The sequence below is a fragment of the Notothenia rossii genome (genome assembly GCF_949606895.1).
Source record: "Notothenia rossii genome assembly, chromosome: 2".
Classification (NCBI taxonomy): Eukaryota; Metazoa; Chordata; class Actinopteri; order Perciformes; family Nototheniidae; genus Notothenia; species Notothenia rossii.
Window position 1 is genome coordinate 32017666 of NC_136904.1, and position 24220 is coordinate 32041885.

Genomic DNA, 24220 nt, shown 5'->3' on the forward strand with positions numbered 1-24220 from the left:
GGATATTGAAACTCTCAGATTTAATCACTAAGGGGGAATTCAGGTCCATCTTAAAGGATAGAGAACACGACACCATTGGTAGATGTTCGTATATCCTAAAATCGTTTTAAATTTTGCCAGTTTTGAATGATTTTTAATAGTTTGTTTTACTTCGCATATTGAATGGCTATTGTGCCATTTTATTTGTGTTTTACAGCTGTATTTCTCAGGTCACTCTTGGAAAAGAGATTTTAATCTCAATGAGTCTTTTACCTGGTTAAATAAAGGATATGGTATTGCAGAAAAAATCCAAACAGAAGGAGCGATTAACGCATCTGTATTTGTCCTCGGCCCGTCCCGTAGTTTCAGAGCCCAAAGGCTTGACGTTGTTGTTGTTGTTAGTTGGATGGTGGCAGATTCCAGCGAGAGATATGGATACAAAAAAAGGTGTTTTAAACAGCAAACCAAGCACACAGCTCATGCTGACAGCCCTGCTCCTGCCGCTCGCTTGCGGCAGACCACGCTTGAAAGTTTGCCGGGGACGCCTGGACACGGCATCCGCGTCTACGTGCAGCAATCTTTCAACAGCGATAGCTAAATGGGTGGCGGTGGCTACAGCTTGCAGGACAATTACGGCCCTTCCACACTACAGCTTCGACAGCTTCAAAAACGGTTTCCAACGCGTCTGCCCATTCACTTTGAATGGGGTGACGTCACGTTGCCTCGCTTTTCGCCGAACTGAATTGTGGGTAGCAGAGCGGAGCATTCCTGGCGTTTCAGGCTGCAAAAGTTGAGCAATGGTCAACTTTTGAAGCTTCTGAAGCTTTCGGTGGAAGCGTCAGCCAATCAAATCATATGCCACTACAAGCTCTAGCCAATCGAACCGCTGCTTGTTTGTCCGGGGCGGGAGATTCATGTGATTGGTTGTTGGTCGAGGTTCAGACACGCCCGCCGGCAAGCTTTTTTTGAAGCTGTAGTGTGGACGGGCCGTTCACATTGTGGATGACGAGGGACTGTGTGAAATATTTCGGATCACATCCAACGCGTCGACTGCACATCACAGCGCATTATTTTAGGTGGGAACTTCAGTCTCATGCTTTGACTGTTATGAAGACAGAGGAGCGGAATTTCAACCGACAACTGTAAACAGGCTTGTCTGTTTGATCAACTGGCTCAGTGCAAATAAGTAGACAGGGTTGGGAGAGAGAGAAAGAGAGGTTCAGGTTGTTGTATTGAAAACATTCAGGAGAATATTTGTCATTGTTCCAATGATAATAAACAAACATTTGCATAAAGCATATTAAACTCTTGAAAAATATTCCTCTAAGGTACATTTAGAACAGATACAAAATGTGCGATTAATTTGCGATTAATCGCGATTAACTATGGACATCATGCGATTAAATATTTTAATTGACTGACAGCCCTAATATTAATATATTAAAATGCATTTATAGTAGTCTTGAAATTCTTTAATGGTGTCAGAATATCTAACAGTAAACTCAACTTCTAGACCAACAGAACAAATGTCCCATTACAGTGTTGATAAATAGCTGGTATTAAGCGCAAAGGACATGACCACACTCAGCGAAGTAATGAGTCCCATTAACTGGTGAAGCACCCAGATGAACTTTCTACTGTTTGCTTATCTGCACGACTGCTCTAATAAAAACACATTTCTCTTCTGCACTGCTGACTGCGAGAAATACGAGGTCTGCTTAACTCGAGGAGGGCTTTGGGCGCCTTCTGTGAGATAAAGGAATTTTTAGCTGAGGGATCTGAGTGAAGGGTTGGCAACTGTCTTCACTGGACGCCATTCAATTCGTGGTTAATCTGCTCGTGTGAACTCCGTCGCCGCGGCCATCTGCTCACAGCCATAAAGGCTGTGCACCATTGCAGTTCTGTGAATTATTTAAATGTCTCACATCAAAACCAGTTATTTCATGGAAAACAAGTGGATGCTCTCTGTATTTGTGAGATTGCCTCGCCCACACAAACATGGAAGCTTTTATTTTGGAGAATAAAGGAGAACTGGGCCAAAACTTTTTATTTGAACATAGCATTGAGATTGCTATGCAGAGAAAGCACAAGCTTTTGTGAATAAGATCCTTTCTTCTGACGATTATGAGGAAACACATGAAATGGTAAATGTGTATAAAATTAGACACTGTGGACCCAGTCAGGTTAAGGTGGAGCTTTGAAGTGCTTTTGAAGGTCACCTATTATGCTATTTTTCAACAATATAATCTGTGATATATACAAAACATATATCTTAAGTGTTTGGCTCTAAATACCAAACAGATCATGCATTCAAGCATCCCATAAACCCCTCTGTTTCCAGGGTTGCCGCCAGGGATTTTGGGCCCCATGAAAAGATATCTCATTGGTTACTTAAACATTTTTTTCTTAATGTTCTCAAATTGTTTGGGCCCCTGTCAGTCACGGGCCCTTAGACTCGTCCTAACTTTTCACCCCCTTACGGCGCCCCTGTCTGTTTTAGCCCAGTTTCAAAAGTGCTGATTCTGTGTCTGTAGCTTTAAATACTAATGAGCTCTCTGAGAGATGATTGGTTTAAAAAAACAAAACACAATGGTGCTCTAGAAGGAGATTCAGGTGATACGGTGGGCGGGTGTTACCTTGGTTGGTTATTGGCTAATGGTTGCACAGCCCCAAAAAACATTGTAACATCACAAAGTGACCAACATCTGATTAGTTCATTTTTCAGACAGGATTTTATAAAGATGGATCAGGAGAAAAAGAGAAAGACTTTTCGAATCTCCTAACACAGAGGGGACACATATTTACGTATAAAAGACATGAAAAAGTGGATTTAGCATAATAGGTGATCTTTAAGGTTAAAGTGCACTTGCTTCCTTCTATTTACTTAAATAAATGTATATGGTATATCTGGAAATTAATAGATCACATGAGCCTTTGATAGTACTATCCCATAGGCTATCTTTATCAAAAGAAAAGTCATTGAGGAAGAGGAAAATCATCCACTACAAGTGTCCACAATACTTGCAATACTTGAATTACCTTAATAATTAAGGGTGTTTCTTTGAATGTTTGTACAGTATGTTCATTAAATTGAATAGATCATATGAGCCTTAAATTGTCCAATTCAATATCATAATCAAAAAGCAAGGCCATGTGGGATAAAGATGCAGAATACGGTATATAACTTAGTCTTATTATTTTACAAGACTAAGTTTACTTGTAATATTCGTTAGTCATATAAGTTGTAGTTAGTGTTTCTTAAAATGTATATATTATTACTTAAAGGTAGGGTAGGTAAGAAGGGAGAAATCAGCTCGAGTGCGCTAGAATTTGAAAGACTTCCTTACAGAGCCCCTCCTCCAACACACACGAACGAGCACATGACCAATCAGGGCACGAGATAAGTTTGTGCACAGACGGAAGGCTGACAGGCAGGTAGGCCATCCAGTTATTTTAGCCGGGCCGGCTAAAATTATTGGTCGTGCTTTTTACAGTGCTACGGCTTCCACAGATTGTATGTATTTATTTTCAAAGCATTTAAGATATTCATTGCTATCGGGATGTTAAGAGCATTCCATGGAATATAACAAAAAGTGTTTCTGAAGTGAATTACCTACCCTAACTTTAACATTTGAGCTCATTCTAATTTGAAAAATAATGTATTCCTTCACCCTTAAATGATGTTATCTACATGCTACTTGTAGGATGTTACTGACAGAAATGTAGGCAAAACTGACTACTTTCCTCAATTAGCCAACTATTGCTAATGAGAACGTCTCTCCAGTATGGCTGTTGTTGTTTTATTCACCTAATGCTAAGAAAAAAGAAGCAGCTGTGTCCTGTTTACTTGTTGACTCATTCTAGTTTCATGTATTCTTGCAAAAACTCTGTAAAAGTATCGGCCGCAGAACCCCAGCCCGGCCGTTTTTCTCTCCTCCAGGTGAAGTGGCTGACCTTTTCTGATAAGGTGAGGCAGCGCGGAGTCAGGGGAGCTGTAGATTCTCACTTTGGCCACGACTCTGTGACTTTGGGTCGTAACTCCAGAAAACAGAGCAGCGAGAACATTGCACCCGTGTCCTTGATCGGTAGCTCATCTCCTCCCAGCGAGGCACACCGAGTGGCACGCTGTGGCACTTTATGGCGGATCGAAGCTGCTCAAGTTTAATGTGTTTGTGGCTGTCGCAGCTCTGATAAAGGGTGCAATACATAACACAGGAGTAATAGAGGAGGACAAGCCAATCAATAGCTGGAGAGGCCGTTTGACCCAGGTTTTTAAAATGACACATTTCCAGCCCTGCATCACTGAGAGTGTCTGTTGCCAACAACAGCCTGCAGGGACGGTGTGCAAAAATAACCAGAGTGGACACGGTGTCTGGTTGTGGAAAGAGGCCCGATTTCACTGGCATGCCTTACAGAGGAGTTGTATGTGCGTATGTGTGTGTTAAATCTCCGTTTCAGGTTCAATCTAAAAAAGGCCAAACTGGCAGTAAGAGTCTTGTAAGTAAAGACTCGGTCTTCACCTGTGAAGAGGCTTTTGTAGAAGCAGCTCCTGTTTCCTGGCAGATAAAGCACATCTGCTCTACCAGGAGATAACGCAGTGCATACGCTCACACAGCCCCTCTCACTCACATTCCCCTTTTCTTTACCTTTCCCTGCCTCCCCGCCGCTCTTCTTCATTCATATCTATTTCTGTAATTCCCTCATGCGCGCTTCCACTCCATCCCAACTGCATACTCTCGTATGCGTTTCTCTCTACTCTCTTTCTCTTATTTCTGCAGCGTTTTCTCGACCTGGCTGAGCTCCAGCTGCTCCTCACTGATGTCGTCTGCTTGGTTAATGTGTGTGCTCCTGTCCTGGAGATTACCCTGCCCTCTATCAGGGTGCAGCCTCTGGGATTAGAGTGCTTACCCCATGGGTCGTGTGTTTGTTTGTTTGTGTTTGTGTGTGTGTGTGTGTTTGCCCTGAGGTCATCCAGATAAATGCCTCAGAGGAAGCTACCTGCTGTTGTTCAACTCACTGAGTGAAACATGATTATTTCTAGATAAATAAAAACAGTCTAAGGGTTTTTTTCATTTTTTCTTTGTGTATCCTGTTTATTTTCACAATAAAAAACCTATTTACAAATAATAACACAGTAAGAAAAAAGATATTTGAATATATTTTTCATTTTTCTTCATTCATTCAATACAGATTTTTTAACACTATATTTATATTCACTAGTTTATTTTCATCTTCTTTTTTTTCATTCTTGGTCTTTGCACATTTAATCTTTATATGTTCCCTATTTCTCCCAAGCAACATATCCAATTTCCCTAATGCTTTTATGATAATGAGATTGGCGTGCCAGTGTGTGTCGAGAGCAGTGACTTGTCAAGGGTGAGTGTGTGTATGTGTGTTAAATATCACTGGAAGACGAGTGTGTGGCAGGCTAGCTCAACTAGAAACAATGGTTAAATATAATATTTTCATCCTAAAACTAACATCTGTATTCTGTAACTCTTGTAAAAGTAGCTGTATCATGTTGGCTAGCAAGCTAAGCTAATGCTACTTATATGTCATGAGGTAAGAAAACCAGGGCCCAAACTCAGAATGAAGAGAAGGCAAGTAAAGTAAAAACAAAAAATATTTTAATAAAGCTGATACAAAAACGGGAAAGCAAACCAAAACTACAAAATATCAAGGAAAACTGAGTAGTACAGACCGAATTGGACGAGGAACAATTGCGGGAACACAGGCAGGACCTCGAGGAAACACAGGGATGTAGACGTCGAACCGACAAAGAACACAAGGGAAGACAGGCCTAAATACACACAAGACGAATCACAAAGACAAGACACAGGTGGAGAGGGCAGGCAGAAACACAATCACACTGGCGGGAAAAACTAAAAGAGAGAAAGTCAAACCAGAACAGACATAAAGAGAAAATACATTTCAAAAATCAAGAGGGAAACATAAAACACAAAGATAATGACCTTATATTCTGAAAACAGGAATTTGTTTTATAGTACCTGGAATTTGTAAACAAAGCATCAACAAGTTTGTGTCCTTGGACATTACTGTAACACGACATGCTTGCAGTGTATTGATTTTGATCACTTAATAACTAAGATCCTTTGCTTTATCCATGCCTCCTTCTGTCTTTCATTTTTAAAACAATACTGCAGTGCAACAATAAATAATAGAACAAACAAGAAAACAAATCTCACTCACTGAGAATATCCACATAAATTGTCACAGAGCCGTCCTGCAGCATGGGTTGAATTTTATCAAGTAGTAATCAGGTAAACAACGCTGTTCTCTGGTCTCCTTCTTATTCAAGAGAGGCAGCAAGAACAAGCCAAACTTGGCAGCCATAATAAATCCTCCAGAGCTGCAGCCACATTTGCCATCAAGTGCATTTTCCAAGAAATATCCCGAAGTGTCACGACTTCCTCCTGATGTAAGGCAGCAGTTTTGGCGCAGTTACTCACAAATGCTTTTCTCAAAACTGAATAAAATGTTTTTCTTTCACTGCTTTTTCTCCTTCTTTGTGTTCAGTGTAGATTAAAGAAGATCAATCAATATGCTTTTACCTGGATTCTCATGTTGTACTGTCTCGTCTTTTAAAGAGCAGATTGGCAGCATTTCAATATCTCTAAGAGCTTGGACTTCAGAAAATAGCTCAGATATTAGGGACAATATCATTTGGGAGAGTTTCAAGATATTCAGTTGTTCTGCTTGATGACACCTTAGAATCAGAAAAAATCTATATTTTAAGTCATCTTGACACAAACAACAGCCATAAGGATTTACAGATTGTTCTTTAATTCAGATGGTAGGGCAACAACACATGTAAGCTTTACAGCCAGATTTTATGATTGGATTTAAAAGTGTTGGAACACACGTCTTCCTTTTGTGCTAATGACATAATGTCAGTATTTGCGGTGAAAATCAGAAAAATCTTGGTCTGAGGAGAAAAGTATAACAGGGGACAGAGAGGGACATGTTAGATAAAATAAAAGCAGCATCAGAGCACGACATTGATTTGACAAACAAGAAGACAGAGCCAGAGGCATTGATTAGAAAATCCACTATTAATGACTTTGCCCACCACAGTACACAGTGTTATTGCTGCAGAATTACAAGGGGACTCAAACCAGACAAAAGCTAACAGACTTTGCTTTGAGTGACTTTCAATGTCAATACATGCATTTAAAATAAAGAAAATTAAAACATATATAAGGTATCAGTTTGGGCAGGGCATCATTACATCTGTGTGAATAAACCAGGTACAGAATCACAGGTGCAACTCTTCATGCTGAGCGCTGTATGTAAATATGTTGTAGTGTAAATGCAGATGCTGGTGTGTGATGTTGTGATGGGGGATGGAGAGAGTGCAAAGTGTGAAAGGGGGGGTGTGTGAAGGTGGTATTGTGGATGAGGGGGTGGGGGTAAGGGGGCCGGTAGGAGAAGCTCATTCATCAAGTCATTACAGGAGGTGGCTCCTGTGGTATTTCAGCCTGTCCATCAGTGGAGGAGGATGGGGAGAGATTCCCAAAGGAGGACCGGGGCCCGGCCGTCCTTCCTCCTTCTTTTTCCTCCCCCTCGGACATCCCTGCCCTGCTTCTCCTCTGACAGCTCACCTTCTGACTGCTATTACTCCCCCTTCTTCCTCTCCTCCATCACACCGTCTTCCACTTTATCTGCCCCCTCTATTACATCTTCCATCTCTCTCACACACACACACACACACACACACACACACACACACACACACACACACACACACACACACACACACACACACACACACACACACACACACACACACACACACACACACACACACACACACACACACACACACACACACACACACACACACACACACACACACACACACACACACAGTCCTCCCTCCACGTTCTCAGTACTTCCCTCACTCTTCCTTTTTACATTTCTCTCGGGAGGCCGCCCTTGACTCTCAGATGTCCCTTGCATGCCAAAAATTACTATTGACATTTCAATTCAGTCTGTTTTCTTTCCCCTCTCACTGCTCTCTGCTGATGCCTTATAGCAGGAGGACATTTACATGTCAATGGGCCAGACAAAAGAGAGGCAGAGTGTGCCCGCTCCTGTGTCCTTAACACAGTGGCTGTAACACTGAATTTGTGGCTTCGGCAGTAACGGAGAGGCTTTGTGTGCTGCATATCTTCATTATTAAATGGATTATTATTTCACAAACTGGCCCCACTTTGCCTAAAGTAAAGTATCATCCTCATTTTCCGGATAAATACGCACTTTACAATTTGCGTAGTTGCAAAATGTACAATAATGTCAAACATCAATCATGTGGTACACCATTTATGTCACTTTATGAAACATTATGTTTAACATTAACAACCCTTTTACGCAGTGTAGGTAAGAAAGTAAGCTAGGTTTGAAGCCAGACTAGCCCCCCTTTTTCGTAAATGATTAAGTAAAACCTATTTAGTTCCTTTTCAAATTCATGCCCACGTTCATCAAATACAAAACATTAGTAAGAAGTGTTTGCAATTCTAGTCAAAAGACAGACAAAAGTGTCAGACATATACTGAGCTCCGTGTGGAAAAACACCCAACATTAACGCTCTGAGCATCATCCACTAATATTTGTTCTTGACACAAGTTTAATACCCTTTAAAACAATTCCTTCCCCACAAACGTCGGTGTGGAGAGCAAGCACCAATTAGCTATCTATTGACGCTGATACAGTATTTCATTAGTTGGTTATTTATTAGCTTGTAAACTAGCTACCTGTGAAACAATCTGATTGAAGACTTTGTATCTCAGGTCTCAAGTTGCTTATTGGTCTGTAAACAATGAGCCTCACACAGAAACCGAGGCTAGGCCGGGATATCTGATGTTTGCTACAATGTAATGTTAACCAGAAATGTTTAACTTAGACTGAGGTTCCAAGATTGCTGCAGGCTGCGTGGATGTGAATAAGTGTTTTAAGTGGGAAGCCAGTCAGTAATCATTTTCATTGTTTTCATTGAGTGGTAATTTTTGTATTATTATTTGTTTGACATTTGGGGGTACCATCTCCCTTCTAGTATAACTCACCATAGGAGACGGCATGTGATTATGTTTGTGTTCAGCCCTCCACATGTCAAAACTACAGCCACAGCATAAAACCAGATGCTCCAAGGACATTGTTAGGAGAAGGTTTAAGAAATAAGAGCAAAAAAGCACTACATTTGCAGCATGCACAATACAAAAAAACATAAAGCTGAAAAAATTATGTCCAATCCATTTTACCTGGAGCACCAGATGGGTTGTGTGGATCAAGGATTAAATATATTGATTGCTGGTTGTAGATTGAGGTGGGGGTAGTGAGCTGCGTCCCTGCACCTTAAACATGATGGGATGTTGTGCTTCTGGCCTCTTGATGTGTGACTTCAATTGGTTCACAGTGTCTTCACCATAGAAATAGCCTAAAATGGGCTCTGCTAATGCATTCAAGAGTGTGTGTTTGCATGTTTCTGAGAATGAATGCACGCCTGAGTATATTTCCCTCACAAGGGTTTTTTTCAGACATGCATCTTCATTTTTTAAAGCCCTGTAAGGTAATACCAACCTGACTGGTCCCGAGGCGCACAGCTCTTGCCTCCCGTGATTACCTTAAAGGAGATGCATTGCATATGTAAATGTCCTGTTTTGGAGAGTGCTGGCTGCTGCTCAAGTGTGGGGAAAAAAGGACCTCAGCATTGATCTGCCCTTCTGCATTTAGTCTGGGTTAAGTGTTCAGCTTCCATTTCGACCAAATTCAAGCAGGGGATGTATAATTATGCCAGAGTCAATCCCCATTACTCCTTAGCACTATCGAGCAGCTGCTTACTTTAATAAAAACACATGTCAAATTCATGGAGAAGAGCTGCAGCGTGTATCTTTGTGTGTCTGTGTTTGCCAACGTGCTTGCATATTTGAGTGTTTGCACATAATTTAAATCAATACACACAGGAAGGACGCATTAAAGCGGCTAACCAGTTGCAGCCAGCAGAAGCAGAAAGCTGACCATGTGCAGCGAATGTTCTGTCAACTCCACAATCCTTTCAATCAGTGCAAAAATCCACTCTTTCAACATTTGTCTCTTTCTCCCCGAGGACACGATTCCTCTTTTCTGCCTGCTTACTGGAGACCATCAATCTGAAGCCTCTCCCTGTTGCCTTTCTTTCATCCTTTCAGTTCTTTTTTGTCTTCCGATGAGAGCTTTCAAGCATGACCTTTGTGCCCTTGGAAAGGACCGCTGCGGGTAACAAGGACCAGCAACCAATCAGAGCTCGGGTTGAGTGGCCTTGGGTATGTGAGCCTCATTCTAAAAGGCACAAGAAAGCCTGACATTTATTTTTGGTTAGCTGGTGATAACTCTTCACATGCAAAAATCATGTGTAACTCACTTTGAAGTGATCTACTACGTCATCTTCTAGATTTGTTTTGGACTAGCTTTCTGTTTGTTCTGGTTAGCAGCTAGATAACTTTTTGGTTTTGCCATAACAAGAAAGTTCGCTCAAACCAAAGCCACCACTCGTGGTTTCTACCATTTCTGTAGTGTTATCCATGTTGGTTAACAGGCAAACTTGAAATTGACAGAATAGCTTAAAGTGGACCTATCATGCTATATTTGAATAATATAGTGTAGGACCATACGGCATATTTATACTTTTAATTTTTCAAAATACCAAACAGATCATGCATTTTAGCTATTCCTCATTTCGCTCAATTCAACACAGTCTTTTCATGGGCGGATTCTGTGAGAACAGCACCATCTACAGGCCTGGCATATGTACTACAGCGTCTGCAGCGCTTTCGAACGGCAATGTCCGTGGCTGTCTCCTCCTGATTGGTGGAGTTGGCCCAATAGCCGTAGCACCACTTCTGTGACGTCACAGAAGTGTTCAAATCTGGATCAGTCTGTATCAGATCTGTTGCAGCCCCTTTTTAAGAGATTTGGGTATGGAGGAAAATAGAGAGGGATGTGTTTTCTGACACTTGGTGAGTTCCCTGGAACACCCGGGACACATATTCATGTATAAAAGATGTACAAAAGTGCATTTTGCATGATAGGTCACCTTTAAACATTCAGGAAAATATGCTCTTAAATATGCTTTCTTCCTGAGAATCAGATGACAAGATTGTTCACAGTATATAACAAGCATCAGCAGTTCTTTTTGGCAAAACCTCTGCTTCCCGGTTTCTACTCTTTGTGCTAAGGTAAGCTAACCAACTTGAGGTTACTTCATATTTACCCTATCTTCTCATTGAACTCCTGAAAGTGAATAAAAGGCATGGGTGTGAGGCAGACCCAACCACAGATAGTCAAGGCAGACTGAAACATGTTGGAGATTCATTGATAATATAAAGTTACAAGGGTTTAGTTTAAGGTAGCAGACCGCCTGGAAGCAGGGAACAGCCGAAATTGAAAATCTAGTAGGGAACGATTGGAAATGGGATGGTTTTGTGCTGCAGGGCTGATGAAGGAAAGTGGAAACAGGTGAGCAGGTAAATGAGAGTCAGGTGACTAGGACAGGTGGGAAAGTCTGAGGACATCTGGTGGATGGATGGCGAATGGCAATGCAGGAGCTTGTGGATGTGAGAAAAGACTGAAGTAAAATAAATAACAGTAGAAACAACTGAGATAAATTCTGTAAATTCCAATATTCTGTTGGAAATGATCAGTGTTTTACACAATGTTTATATGAAATGGACATAGTGACTGCAACATCACCCATTCGTTTATAGACTGACATTTGAAGCATCAAAGCTTGCCATATTTGCCAGTTTGTATTTGCAACGTGCATATTAGTGGAAGCTTAAATTTGGTTGTTTATGGGCAACCTAAGCAGTGTTTTAATGCACTTCTTCTTTAGGCATGTATACTTAGAAAAAAGAAAGGAAAATGAGGTAGAAAATTGTCTGACGATCCGGAACTGCTCTTCTAAAAGGATTATGAACTCGATATCTTCTCTCTGGGTTTATGGGTTGTCATATTAAGCCAAGGAATTTGACATTTTATGTGCGTATATATTTAGGAGATCCTGCAGTGAAATATATGTGGCTGTCTGTGAGAGTGCCTTTACGATTACACTGATCCAGTGGAACAGAGAGAGAAGACCACTGCTGACGAGAGGGAGATCATTTGAGTGTTTTATACATTATACATATACAAATCGACCGTGGAGTGTGCAGAGAGTGTAGGTGCAGTAAATGCAGAGTAGCAGGAGTTAACTAAGGTATCTGTGTGTATATGAAGACATGAAGTGAAGAGCTGCCTGTCCCAAGTTCCCAAGTATCATAAAGTTCATTTATCAGCGGCATCATGGCGCTGTAGTCCCAAGAGGTTTAAACTGCAGATTAGGTTAGATGAAGATAAATGGAGCCCACGTCTTATAGCTGAACAGTATTTGCCATTATAAAGTCAATGTAAATCAATATAATCTGTCAGCAGTGTAACGTTGTAAAGTTTGAAGCTTTTGGAGTTTGTCGTTTCCTCACCACGAGAGGGAATTTTAACTCTTTAAAGGTCACCTATTATGCAAAATGCACTCAGGCCTCATATCCCTCTATTTGCTGAAATAGAGGGATATGAGGCATGGCTACAACGGGTGATCTGTAATATATTGGCCCAACCTATCGTCCCCATATAAACTCGGCTAGCTGAATCCCCTCCCTCAGCTGTATGTCTGTGTATTCAGCAGCATGTCTACAGGATTTTGTGTAAACACTGAATAAAGAACATGTCAAGCTATGTGCTGCATCAGAAACAATGCGCGGCATGTTTTGGAAGTAATATGGTCTGTGTTTACATTAGCAAGCGATCGCTAAGTACACTCAGAGCTAAGCTGCACTGGAGAGAATATGTGTAAAGAAGCAGGATATAAAAAGGTACTCACCTTGTGGTAAACCCGCGAGAGAGAAAGCGTTTGAGCTCCATACTGTTTCAGAAATAATCCTTGATATGGTTTGGAACATAATATGGCGTTTAATCACAGCAGCGTTTAGCTAAGTTTCTGCCGTAGAGCAGACACTCTTCTCTTCACAAAGCTCACTGCTAGCATGTTCTCCAAAGGGGCGTGGCCAGCAGCAGCTCAGTAACATTTCAAGCTACGGACCCAGAATCAGCCTTTTAGTAACAGGGCTGAAATAGAAGGATATGAGGCATGGCTACAATGGGTGATCTGTTTTGAGCAAAACACTAGATATGGCCCTATAATATATTGTTCAAATATAGCATAATAGGTGAGCTTTGAAGTCTGAATACTGCGACAGAAAAAAACGCTTTCTGAAAGACCAACATTTGTTGTACACTATAACATGAGGGATAGCAGAAAGGAAAATAAAAAAGTAGAAAGATTAAGCAAAAAGGAGAGCTGTTATCTCAGGGAGGACATGGGGATAGGGCTCTCTCCTAGGAGATTTTGAGCAGCAAACAATTCATTTCCTGCATTCTGGCCAATTGTGGTGGAACAATCTCCATTACCTATCTACCAGGTGACAATTAAAAATGTTAGCATATAATGGAGATGGGGATAGGGTTATTAGGAATTCTGTATTGCTTAGTAATATGTATTCTACTGCAGATCAACTTATCTCATGTTGTTATCCCTTCTGAATCATCTGATCTCACATGATTTACTCTGCCTTTCTCTTCTGCGTTGCACTCATCTAAACAAATACAATACAATAAATACTATTAATACAAATGTAAACCGCTGGACTTCAATAGCCCATGTGTTTCAGCAAAATGTCTGCACATCCCATGTTCTAAATTTTGAGATTGACGTGTCCCCTGCCAAGCTTATGTCTTAGACTGCAATGGAAAATAAACAGGAAACACATGTTGTGCATTGGTGGCAAAATCACATTTTCTGGAGGACCAACCATAACTTGAGACTTGTCCTTTGGGGTCAGATAGAGCTCTTCTCCAGGAGCAACATGAGCAAATACTTCACTTTTCTTATCTATTTTTACTTTTAATAACCTGATCCCCTTTGTGTGATCAGGTTAGCCAGCTAAGGCTAATTAGTGAGTTGCATAGCAACCAGAACAGCCCTTGGAGCTCATGCTCTTTCGGTTGCTGGTGAACCTCTCGGATGAAATCACAGCCCCCATGACGGTCATTACTCCGTCTGTCTCCCCGTAATCCTGTAGCTCTATGAAATATTTGATGAATGCTGTCTGGATTCATACAGATCCACCCTGCTCCTGATTCTCACTCCATCTATTTTATTCTGGACTTCCTCTGCAGCGCCATAATTACTGGAGATTTAATTAGTCTGGGAACAAAGGCAACTTGACCTTCTCTGCAGGTTCAGGATAGTTGTGTATCATACAGACAGGAAGCAGAAGCTTAACATTTCCCACTAGCGTGTGTTTTCCCTCAGATAAAACTAGATTTGTAATGCTATTCACAAACATATAGACTTATTAGTGACTGCCTATCATTACATTTCATGCATTATGTTTAAATTATATATTAAATGATTGTATAACCTGTCGGTCACAAGCAGCATCTTCAATAACCAAGCCTCTTATGATAACACACAATGCAAGTTCACATCATTGCCATGTTCCCATCTAGTTCAATTGAATTGAATGTGCTAATGTTAAACTTATCTATAAATGTGAACATAACCAGGCTCCCCAGGTGCTCGGCGGCCTTGTAGTTCATTCCTTGTAGTAAAGTGCAGTTACGTAAATCCTCATTTTGACAAACAGACGAAACATTCCCTAACTACAGGACTCAAACTGAAACAGTTTTTAAAGAGGGATAAGTCATGTAGTCATGATGCACTGCTTCTGGTTTATTGAGTTTTTTGTTTTAAGTCGACTTCTGACTTGCTTTTGTTTATGAGCTTTAAGCCATTATGTTTGAACAACATGGATGCTACAAAGAATATGTGTTGTATTTTCTTGAGCGAAACATAGATCCTCTCCAAAATGTAATTTGTTTTCAAGTTTCATAAATCCAGCCAGTAGTTGTTCTGTAATTCTGCTGACAGACAAACAAAGAGAGCCAAAAACCTACATATGTGTTGGAGATTGGATTTAAAAACCTGCATGTGTCACAACAACAGCAGTGTCAAAACAAATTGACATATTTTACAATTAGTATAAAGCGCACACTTCTCGTGGAGACAGTGTTTTGTTCTGTCTCTTGTGTATTTGTTGATGAGGTCTTTGTAATTTTAAGACCCACCTAGGTGGCATTGCAAATTAGCTTAGGCTACAAATGCTGTGGTGTATGGCTTTAGCTATACACACCTGCATATACAATTAAACATTTTAATTAAAAATAATGCATAAACCCAGATGTCAGATACCTTGATACAAACTGACTCTTAAGTTTACTATGTTCAAGCCAGAGCAGAGCAGAGCAGACGGGGGTGTTGTTGCTATCTGCCTTGTGCAAACAAAGACAGTAATTACACAGAAGGCCATTTAATCAAACAATTAATAAATACATTCATTAATTCAATGAACCTACATTGCCACCGCAAAAAATAATAAAATAAATCATGGATAATTAATTGATTCAAACCTGGACTCGAGGCCACATTACCGAGACTTAAAGGAAGGGTGACGCTCCGGGTGAGAGCCAACCTTCAGCTTAATGCACCCGTGAGACAAAACGCACATAAACAGAAATTCAGACTCGTCGTTATTCGAAAAAAGTGCCATAAGTTTGAGGCCACCAACATCATAAGGCATAATCAAAAGGGTTAAAGCTGCTGGTGGATGAATACCATCGAGATAATAGGTTAATATACTTTACACTACCAGTGAAAAGTGTATATGCACCTGCAACAAAAGCTAGGGCTGTGTAAGTCAGATGTTTGAGAGTAATACTCTGAATGGACTTTATGCTCAAAGGTTGTAGATGGTCTTCTTTACAAATACATGTTATTTTGTAAAAATGGTTTGATTTGAACATGGTCTCAGTTGAACATTTGAAAATGCTGGGCAAAAGTTCAATCAATCAATCAATCAATGTTTATTTATATAGCCCAATATCACAAATGTTACATTTGTCTCAGTGGACTTCACAGTTTGTACAGAATATCAGTATGACAATACGACACCGTCTGTCCTTAGACCCTCACATCGTACAAGGAAAAACTTCCAGAGAAAACCCACAGTTTAAAGGGAAAAATGGGAGAAACCTCAGGGAGAGCAACAGAGGAGGGATCCCTCTCCCAGGACGGACAGACGTGCAATAGATGCCGTGTATAAATTGAAAAGATAATACATTTGCAACATAGGTAGTCCAAATGTTTGGAAATGCATGTGTGTATAATAGGAAGATGAATCCACGAGTATATCCATCCAGGACTTATGATCCAGGACCACAGCCACGACTCAAGATCCAGGACTCGCAATCCATGACACAGGACCGCAGGATCATCCATGACTCCGGATCCCGGCGTATATAGACACCAAAAAGAAAGAAATTTGGGGAAGCTGGGTTAATCGGAACATGAGAGTACACAGGTATAGACAGAGAGAAGGAAGAATTAAGATGTCCCCCGACAAACTAAGCCTATATCAGCAAAACTAGGGGCTGAATCTAATCAGCAGTCAAAAAAGTGCTCTAATTCAAGCAGTCAAAAAGAGATATATACCTCTGAGTTCAATTAAAAGAGAAGAAATAGAAGTCTAGTCTGGGTTGATACTACTGGAATAAGAATAAGGGGCCCTATTGAGCATTTTAGGATTTTCCCTTTCCTGTAGTGTGTTATCAAGGTTTATTTGCGACATAGTGACATCACTACGTAACACTCACACTTCTATTGGCTATCTCTCAAACACGTTGTCCGTGATAGGTTAAGGGGCGGGACATCTCTAAAGCCCCTGTCACACTGTCCCGAAATTGACACCCGATGGACACACGATTAAGGAAATGTTCAAATTCGGCTCTGATCGTAACAACATCGGGCCATTCGTGAGGGCATCTTAAGCCATCGTATGACCGCCGGTGGAGTTTCTCAGGCTCCGGCAGCAACTTCGGGAGCGGTGGCAACATCTTTGGCATCACAAAGCATTGCCGAAGGACCTTGTGAAGGTTCATTTTCGTGTTGACTTCGTGTGTCCATTTTGCCCTTCGTAAGGCATTCGTGAGGGCATCTTAAGCCATCATATGACCGCCGGTGGAATTTATCAGGCTCCGGCAGCAACTTCGGGAGCGGTGTCAAAATCTTTGGCGTGCCAAAGATGGCTTAAGATGCCCTCACGAATGTCCCGATGTCGCTACGATCAGAGCCGAATTTGAACATTTCCTTCCTTTATCGTGTGTCCATCGTGTTGCACAACAAAATCATGTAAACATATTATGTAAATAACCCAATTTGTGTTCTGTGAAACTAAAAAGGATATAATATATTATTTTGAAGGCGAGGAAGTTGTTGTTGCTATGGAAACAACATGACGGAGAAAACTTAATATCTTCTACATATAAAGACGGAGAAAGTAAGGAACAAAGTTGGAAAATATCAGTACAGTATCATAATACTTTAAAATAATTGTTTGTGTTACTTTCGTTGCAGTTGTGTGTCTTAAATGTAATGTAAATGTTGCCTTCGTGTGTGGTTCGGGGCCATCTTCGTGCGAAATTCACAATTCCATATTCGTGTGTCCATCGGGTGTCAATTTCGGGACAGTGTGACAGGGGCGTAATCAGTTGAACAATCACAACAGAGCCATGCAGCTAAACAAACAGCAAGCCAAACTGCTGAAAGTCTGACAGCTGGTTATTAAAAAAAACAGTGCTATCTTATCATTTGTTATGTGTGGTGGCAGCCTTTAGCCTACGCCATGTCTGCGTTTCTGTCTAATGGTGGGCTGAATGCTACCCTTTGAAAGTGTTTTTGATACAATCTTAAGTGACAGAAATAAGAAAAATGTCTTGCAAGATACAACCTCCTCTGCTCCGGAAAGACACCTTCAGCTAGCTGCAGCAGCAAATCAGCCTAACCTGTGTTAAAGCATCTGCTTTGCCATACAATTAAACATAACATTTTCTGCAGGTAACAAGGTTTTGGACTCAGCCTATGTTTTTTTCAGATCCTGTTGTATTCATCCTCCAAGTCATGGTTTGCAGCATTTACACTTTAAAGGAAAGAGCTACTGAATAAAAACTTAACCCGTTTAATAGAGAATTCCAACATTTCACATTCTCTGGTCAAATGTCTTGAAATGTACTGAGTGGTGGATAAAAGAGCGTGGCTCGGTAAACAACTGTGACATAGAGGTTATCATACTCAATTAAGCCGCCATCGCCCGGATAGAAACAGATCTTTTGTCATGTGAAGGCAGAGGGGCCGAGGGCGAGGTGGCTCCTCATGTCGAGTGGCTGCTGTTAACTCCCAGGGCAAACACAATTGACACTGTGTGCCAAGTATAACAGCCGTAGTGCGTCTGAGAGAGCCTGAGTGTGTGTGTGTGTGTGTGTGTGTGTTTGTGTGTGTGTGTGTGGTGTGTGGTGTGTGTGTGTGTTAGGGCCAGGGGTTTGCGTCATCGTTGGCGCCAATGGACTGTTCCACAGAGACAGAAGGAGAAATTCCTCAGGATTAAAGGAGAAATCCTCCTCAGATACTCTTACACTGTTAGATCTCATTAATGTTTGATCGTGTTTACAGCAGAGAAATGCTGTGCGAGCCAGAAATGAGGTTGTGTTTACCTTGTTTGTGTCTGATTTAAATCTAGAGTAATACTGCAGCAATTCATACTGGATTTTATTTTTTGATTGCTCCAAAATTACGTTTTTCAACATGGCTCACAAATAACTAACTCAACAACAAGGATGAGTTGTCTGTTTTGGTGTAGTTACATTATCTGATAGTTATTCTAGTACAGAAAGAAGCATCGGTCACAAGAAAGTTGGTGTCTTTTAGTGACTACCTTTTATTACCTAACATTGTCCATTAACACATTTTCAGCATAGCAAAGCCAGAGATGATTACATTTACTTGTTCTAGACCACACAAAAAGGACTAAATGTACCTCAGTCATCCATGGTTTATACTTGGGGTGAGCTGCCTCAGCTGTTGAGCCAGGTCCTGGTGCATGCTGGGAACACTTGTTTGTTATTTTTATATCAAGTTTTGGGCAAACCTCTCTGTGCCCTCTTGACCCAGCCCGTGCTGTTGTTGGCATCCTCGGCTCTGGCTGCCATAATGCTCCCCCATATGGCAGACAGCATCTCCTGCTGAGGGACTCCTTCACTCCTATTAATACACACAGTGTAATAAAGGGCTCAATTGAATTAATCAGCTTGAAGACATTAATCAGACATTAATGAAGTATTGACCTCTGCACCTCACTGCTGTTCACAGTGTCTGCCTGCCTGTTTCAGTCTAGAGCCGAATAGAACGGCTGCTCCGTTTCTTGGAAGGTATTTCGTTGATTATTTCCTGATTTTTACTAAACTGACATGAAAGCTGAAGCTGCTGCAGAGTACTATGTCTCTCAGGAAGCAAATGAAGCACTCGGAAGAACAGAAATTCTAAGTTGGACAATCCAATATTTGGATTCAATGTCAAACATGGTGAATATGTTGGGCATGACATTTCAATTCTGACCTTAGTTATGGTGGGTTGACAAAACATACAGCGCAAGGCCCCAAGTTTTTTTCTTGAGCTTTTCTCTAACATGAATAGCAGTAAAAAGCTTTAGAAGTACTCACAAGTTTAGTTAAAGGGGACCTATCATGCAAAATGCACCTTTGTACGTCTTTTATACATGAATATGTGTCCCCGGTGTTCCAGGGAACTCACCAAGTGTCAGAAAACACAACCCTCTCTATTTTCCTCCTTAGCCAAATCTCTAAAAAAGGGGCTGCAACGGATCTGAAAAAAACGTTTCCAGATTTCAACACTTTTCTACGTCACAAAGAGGTGCTCCGCTTATTGGTCAACTCTCCACCTATCAGGGGAATGAGCCACGGCCACGTGCATTGCCAAACCTCTCATTCGCATATAATGTAGGACGGATTTCCGTCCATTTGGCTATTCAAATGTTAACGAAACGGACAGACTTCCGTGCACATCAGCGGCTGTCGGATTAAAACAGTTTAATGCACTTTTAACACTCACGTACCCAGGATTCCTGCTCCTTTCCTGGGTTACAAAGTGAGGTAACGCAGCCTGTCCTCTGGCTGCGCTCTGTGGGGGGTGGGGGGGTATCGCAGCCTGCTGCTGTGCTCTGCCTCTATCCACACAACTTTCCCCCGCCTTTCAGAGACTTATTGCTGGGTCAAACTCTAAGTTAAAAACTGTGCACATTGCATTCTTGCTAATTAGCCAAAATATGAACGGAATAAGTAGCAAGCATCGTAACAAACAGAGTAAAATAAATAGGGACAACAGCTTGTCAAGTTCAACTAACCATTCAGAAACGTCCTGCTGCAACCGAGATGTTTGCACCTCCACCAAAACCTCCGCTGCTTCAGGGTCAGTTTCTGGATCAAATTGATAATATGCTTGAACACATGCATTGCTCTGAGATGACATGTTTATTCCACACTCGTAATCACAGCAAACATGGTAACGTGACTCTCTCCGGCTCATGCCCCCCTCTTCTGCAGGGGGGCGTGGTCAGCTGTTGCTCAGAATTTTAGAAGACAGGCTTGGAATAGAGCGAAAATGAGCGAAACGAGGCATGGCTAAAAAATGATCTGTTTGGTATTTTGAAAAATAAAATGCATAAATATACCTTATATAGATATGGTCATACACTATATCATTTAAATATAGCATGATAGGTCTCCTTTAAGATTTCTTTTTTGTGGAATGCGGTGCATGTTTCTGTGCAGCCTCCAACAGTCAACATTTTGTTATTATCTGCTTTTGTATAACTAAGATTATTCATACATATTTTCAGGTGGAAAGGAAAAAATATATAAAAAATGTGTCGAAGAGCATGAGATCAAAAACAAATGCTAAAATAAAAATTATAAAAAGGAAATCAAAACAAAGTTCAAGATTAAAAATGATCAGTTGAACAGCTGTTCAGATGATGCAGTTCAAAAGCCTTTGACCTTTGTCTTTCTGAATTTGTTAAATACATATGTCGAATTAGTAGTTAGTCCTTATTAAGGTAAAATATTTTAATGTTTTAAGAGACATCAGGGAAACACCGAAATGCAGATAACCCATGGAGGCAGGAAAGGTTCTAAATTCAGACAAAGTTGAAAAATAAAAATGATTAACGGCACGGGTAGCAAGTGGGAACTGAAGTCGCAGAGGTGTGCATGAAGGCAGATGCAGGTTACAGGCTACCACCGTATCAGAGGCTCGACACAACAAAGACAACCTGGCAACTAACTGAGGAAAAAGAGCAGATATCTGTACTGACAGGGCTAATGAGGGAACATGGAGAACAGGTGGGCAGGGAGGATCAGGTGATGGGAATGACAGGAGACAGGGTTACAAGGGTAGGAGGGAGGGCCTGCATGTGGCAGTCATGTGACTTGGAGGGCATTATGATGGGCAGGTAAGGAAATTGCAATGAACGGGGCATAGGTAGAGGAGGGAGGGAGCAAGATGTAGAATGTTGTTGATTCAGTGTTGTTTAACTTTCAACAGAGTGATTAAGCAGTGATTAGATTTCATAAAAACTAAACTGTATGATCTTTCTTCTCTTATTTATATCACTTCATACATAATGGGAAACACTGCAATGTGTTGACAGCTCAGAGAAAGCTTCTTAGTTCTCCTACTGTTTTATTACTAAACTTATATGTAAAACTACTGTAGAATGGCACTCAGACCTCTGCCAAGACCAATGGTGCATTCACCGACTCCGCGAATGGTCCCTGTCCAGAGTAGGGAAGTAGTTATTCTGACTTTGTGGTGTTCATGAGCTTTGATTCGTAATGTCAAACCAACATGGACACTAGTAAGAAGATGTGTTGTATTTCCTTGATCAAAGCATTTACAAAAAAAGTTTGACAGCTGTTTCTGAGTAATTCCGTCTTCAAATGAATCTTGCATGTTAATGAAAGTGAAGCATATTTTGTGTTTTCGTCCCGTTGGATTTCAAATTTCATGAAAGTCAGGCCTGTAGTTATATCTTACACAGGCTCCACCCTCTACTGGACTCTATGGGTACTACTCTCAACCATGCTATGCAAGCATTCACCTACTGAGATACATAAATATAGCCGGCCAATCGGGGCGAGCCTACGTGAATTCACGAACAGGCCCACAGTATATAAGGCGGCCACGCATCCCGACTGTAATTCTTTTCTCTTCAGCGAGTAGGACAACACCTGACAGGGAAAGTAGAACGTTTGAAAGAAGAAGAAAGAAGTTATCATACCTTCATGGAGTCGCCACTTCTCGAGACCCAGGCCTGTCCTTCGTACCCTGGCTTAATAGCGGGCGCCGATCCCCACCACCTCTGCTTCAAGTGTTTCGGGGACCGGGATCTGGCCGTGGCGGTGCCATTCACGTTTGCCATTCCAGCGGGGCGGATGACTCCGTTTGCCGGGGAGGAGGATGACGAGGAATTCTCGTTGTCGGGCACTCCCGGGTCCGGTGTCCATGGAAGTCCACCGGCCAGGTCTCTATTTCCCCCTGGTGATGACCAGGGCGGCGGAGCATGGCAGCCCATCTGCTCCCAGCAGGCAGCAGGCTGGGCAGAGAGCCTCTGCCCAGCCGGCGTCTTGCTCATTGCTCTTCCGCAATCATGCCCCCACCTCACCGGGTCAGAGCGATTATTTGGCCGCAGCATCGGCCGAATAAATAGCTTGGTCTACGGTATGGCCGCCGCTGCTTGGCGTGTGATGTCCCTGGGGGATCACGCCAAGAAGACCGTTATTATCTCTTGGGAGCCCCCGTGTCTAAGGAAGGGCTCTTTGGATCGATTTCCTTAGTCACGTGGATGAGGAGTAGTCGCAGCTTGGCGTATGCTGCTTCTTGCTCATCCTCACCCCTCGATTCCACCGGGTCCGTCTGCGTCGCGTCACGGCTGCGCCGCGGTTTTGGTCCGGCCTCCTCCGGCGTCATACCCTACCGGGCGCGTTTCAGAAGCATTTCAAAAGCGGAGCGTCTTGCCTGCCGGCTCACAGTTTTTGTTGATTTGGGCATATTTCCTGGACAGGCTACTTTGTAGAGACAAAGTTAATAATACTTGTAATATTCCAGTTATAAACAACATGAATCAAAGATGTGTTGCTGTATTTTAGTGGTAAAAAAATGCATTCATCATCATAATTATTCTATATATATAATTTGCACAGTGCCTGTAAACCGGAGGAGAACGCTGGCATTTCTCCTCCTACTTGAAAGACTACGGAGGGATAGGGTCTGCAAAGTAGGCCCAATCCCAATCCCAAGACCGGTCTTTACCTGACCGGTCTCAACGCTGTGTGTGTGCGTCAGGAAACACGCTGTTTACAAACAGTTCCAGCAAACATCCACTGTTAAACTGCGATGTTAACAACCTCATGATAGCCTCATATGTTTTAACTTAGGATCATACCTGTGTGTGCATTTTATTATAAAGTTGTGTATATTTACAGACTGTTGCAAAAACGAAGAAGCTTATAAACATCAGGTTTAAAACTAAAAGAGCTTTACAAAAAACACAATTAAAGATGTTTGGAGTTTTATTTGAGTTATTAATTTACATTTTGTGTCTAAGAGATGCTGATTTGAAACCGTTGTTACATACAGTTACGACATTTCCTGTTTCTGCCGGAGAGAGGGCAGTTTGTCCCAAAGCTTGCCGCTGTATTTACTCCCTCCATCTGACAGGAGGGAGCCTCGTTGAGCTGCGAGTGTGGCTACAGACGGAGTTCACTCGGGACTCTTCTCCGCGGCACAGCCGTTGCGGTCGTAACGCGACCGTAACATGGTCGTAATGCGGTCGTAATGCGGCCGTAACAGCCCCTACACACGGCGGCGTGCGTTGACTCTTCAACGCTTCTGTCCATTCACTTTGATTGGGGTGACGTCACATGTCGCCGAACTGCATTGTGGGAGCAAAGCGTAGCTTCTCTCGCGGTGCTCGCTGCAAAAGCAGAGCGATGTTCTACTTTTGACGCTTCGACGGAGGCGCCAGCCAATCAAATCCGTTTATGCAAACCTGCCAGTACAAGCGCTAGCCAATCAAACCGCGTGTATGCTGGGAGAGCCAGGCCGCAGTTAATTTCCTCATATGCCAAAAAATGGAGGAGAAAATAATCGTAGCGGTAGGGAATCACCCGGTGCTTTATGATCAGT

At 41.8% G+C, this 24220-nt stretch overlaps 1 protein-coding gene across 2 annotated transcripts in view; it reads right to left on the bottom strand.

Annotated features, from left to right (window-relative positions):
* Window positions 1–15966: 15966 nt before the first annotated feature.
* LOC307029081 (uncharacterized protein) overlaps window positions 15967–24220 on the bottom strand; it is a 28576-nt gene continuing 20322 nt past the window's right edge. Inside the window, exons 2-3 of one of the 2 annotated variants that reach the window (XM_079664684.1) lie at window positions 22314–22785; window positions 15967–19219 (exon numbers count right to left, since the gene is read on the bottom strand). In XM_079664684.1, the coding sequence (XP_079520810.1) occupies window positions 19214–19219; window positions 22314–22727 (420 nt within the window). In that variant the 5' untranslated portion in view covers window positions 22728–22785 and the 3' untranslated portion in view covers window positions 15967–19213. The remainder of the gene's footprint in view (window positions 19220–22313; window positions 22786–24220) is intronic. The other variant, XR_013805216.1, reaches the window with a different exon arrangement.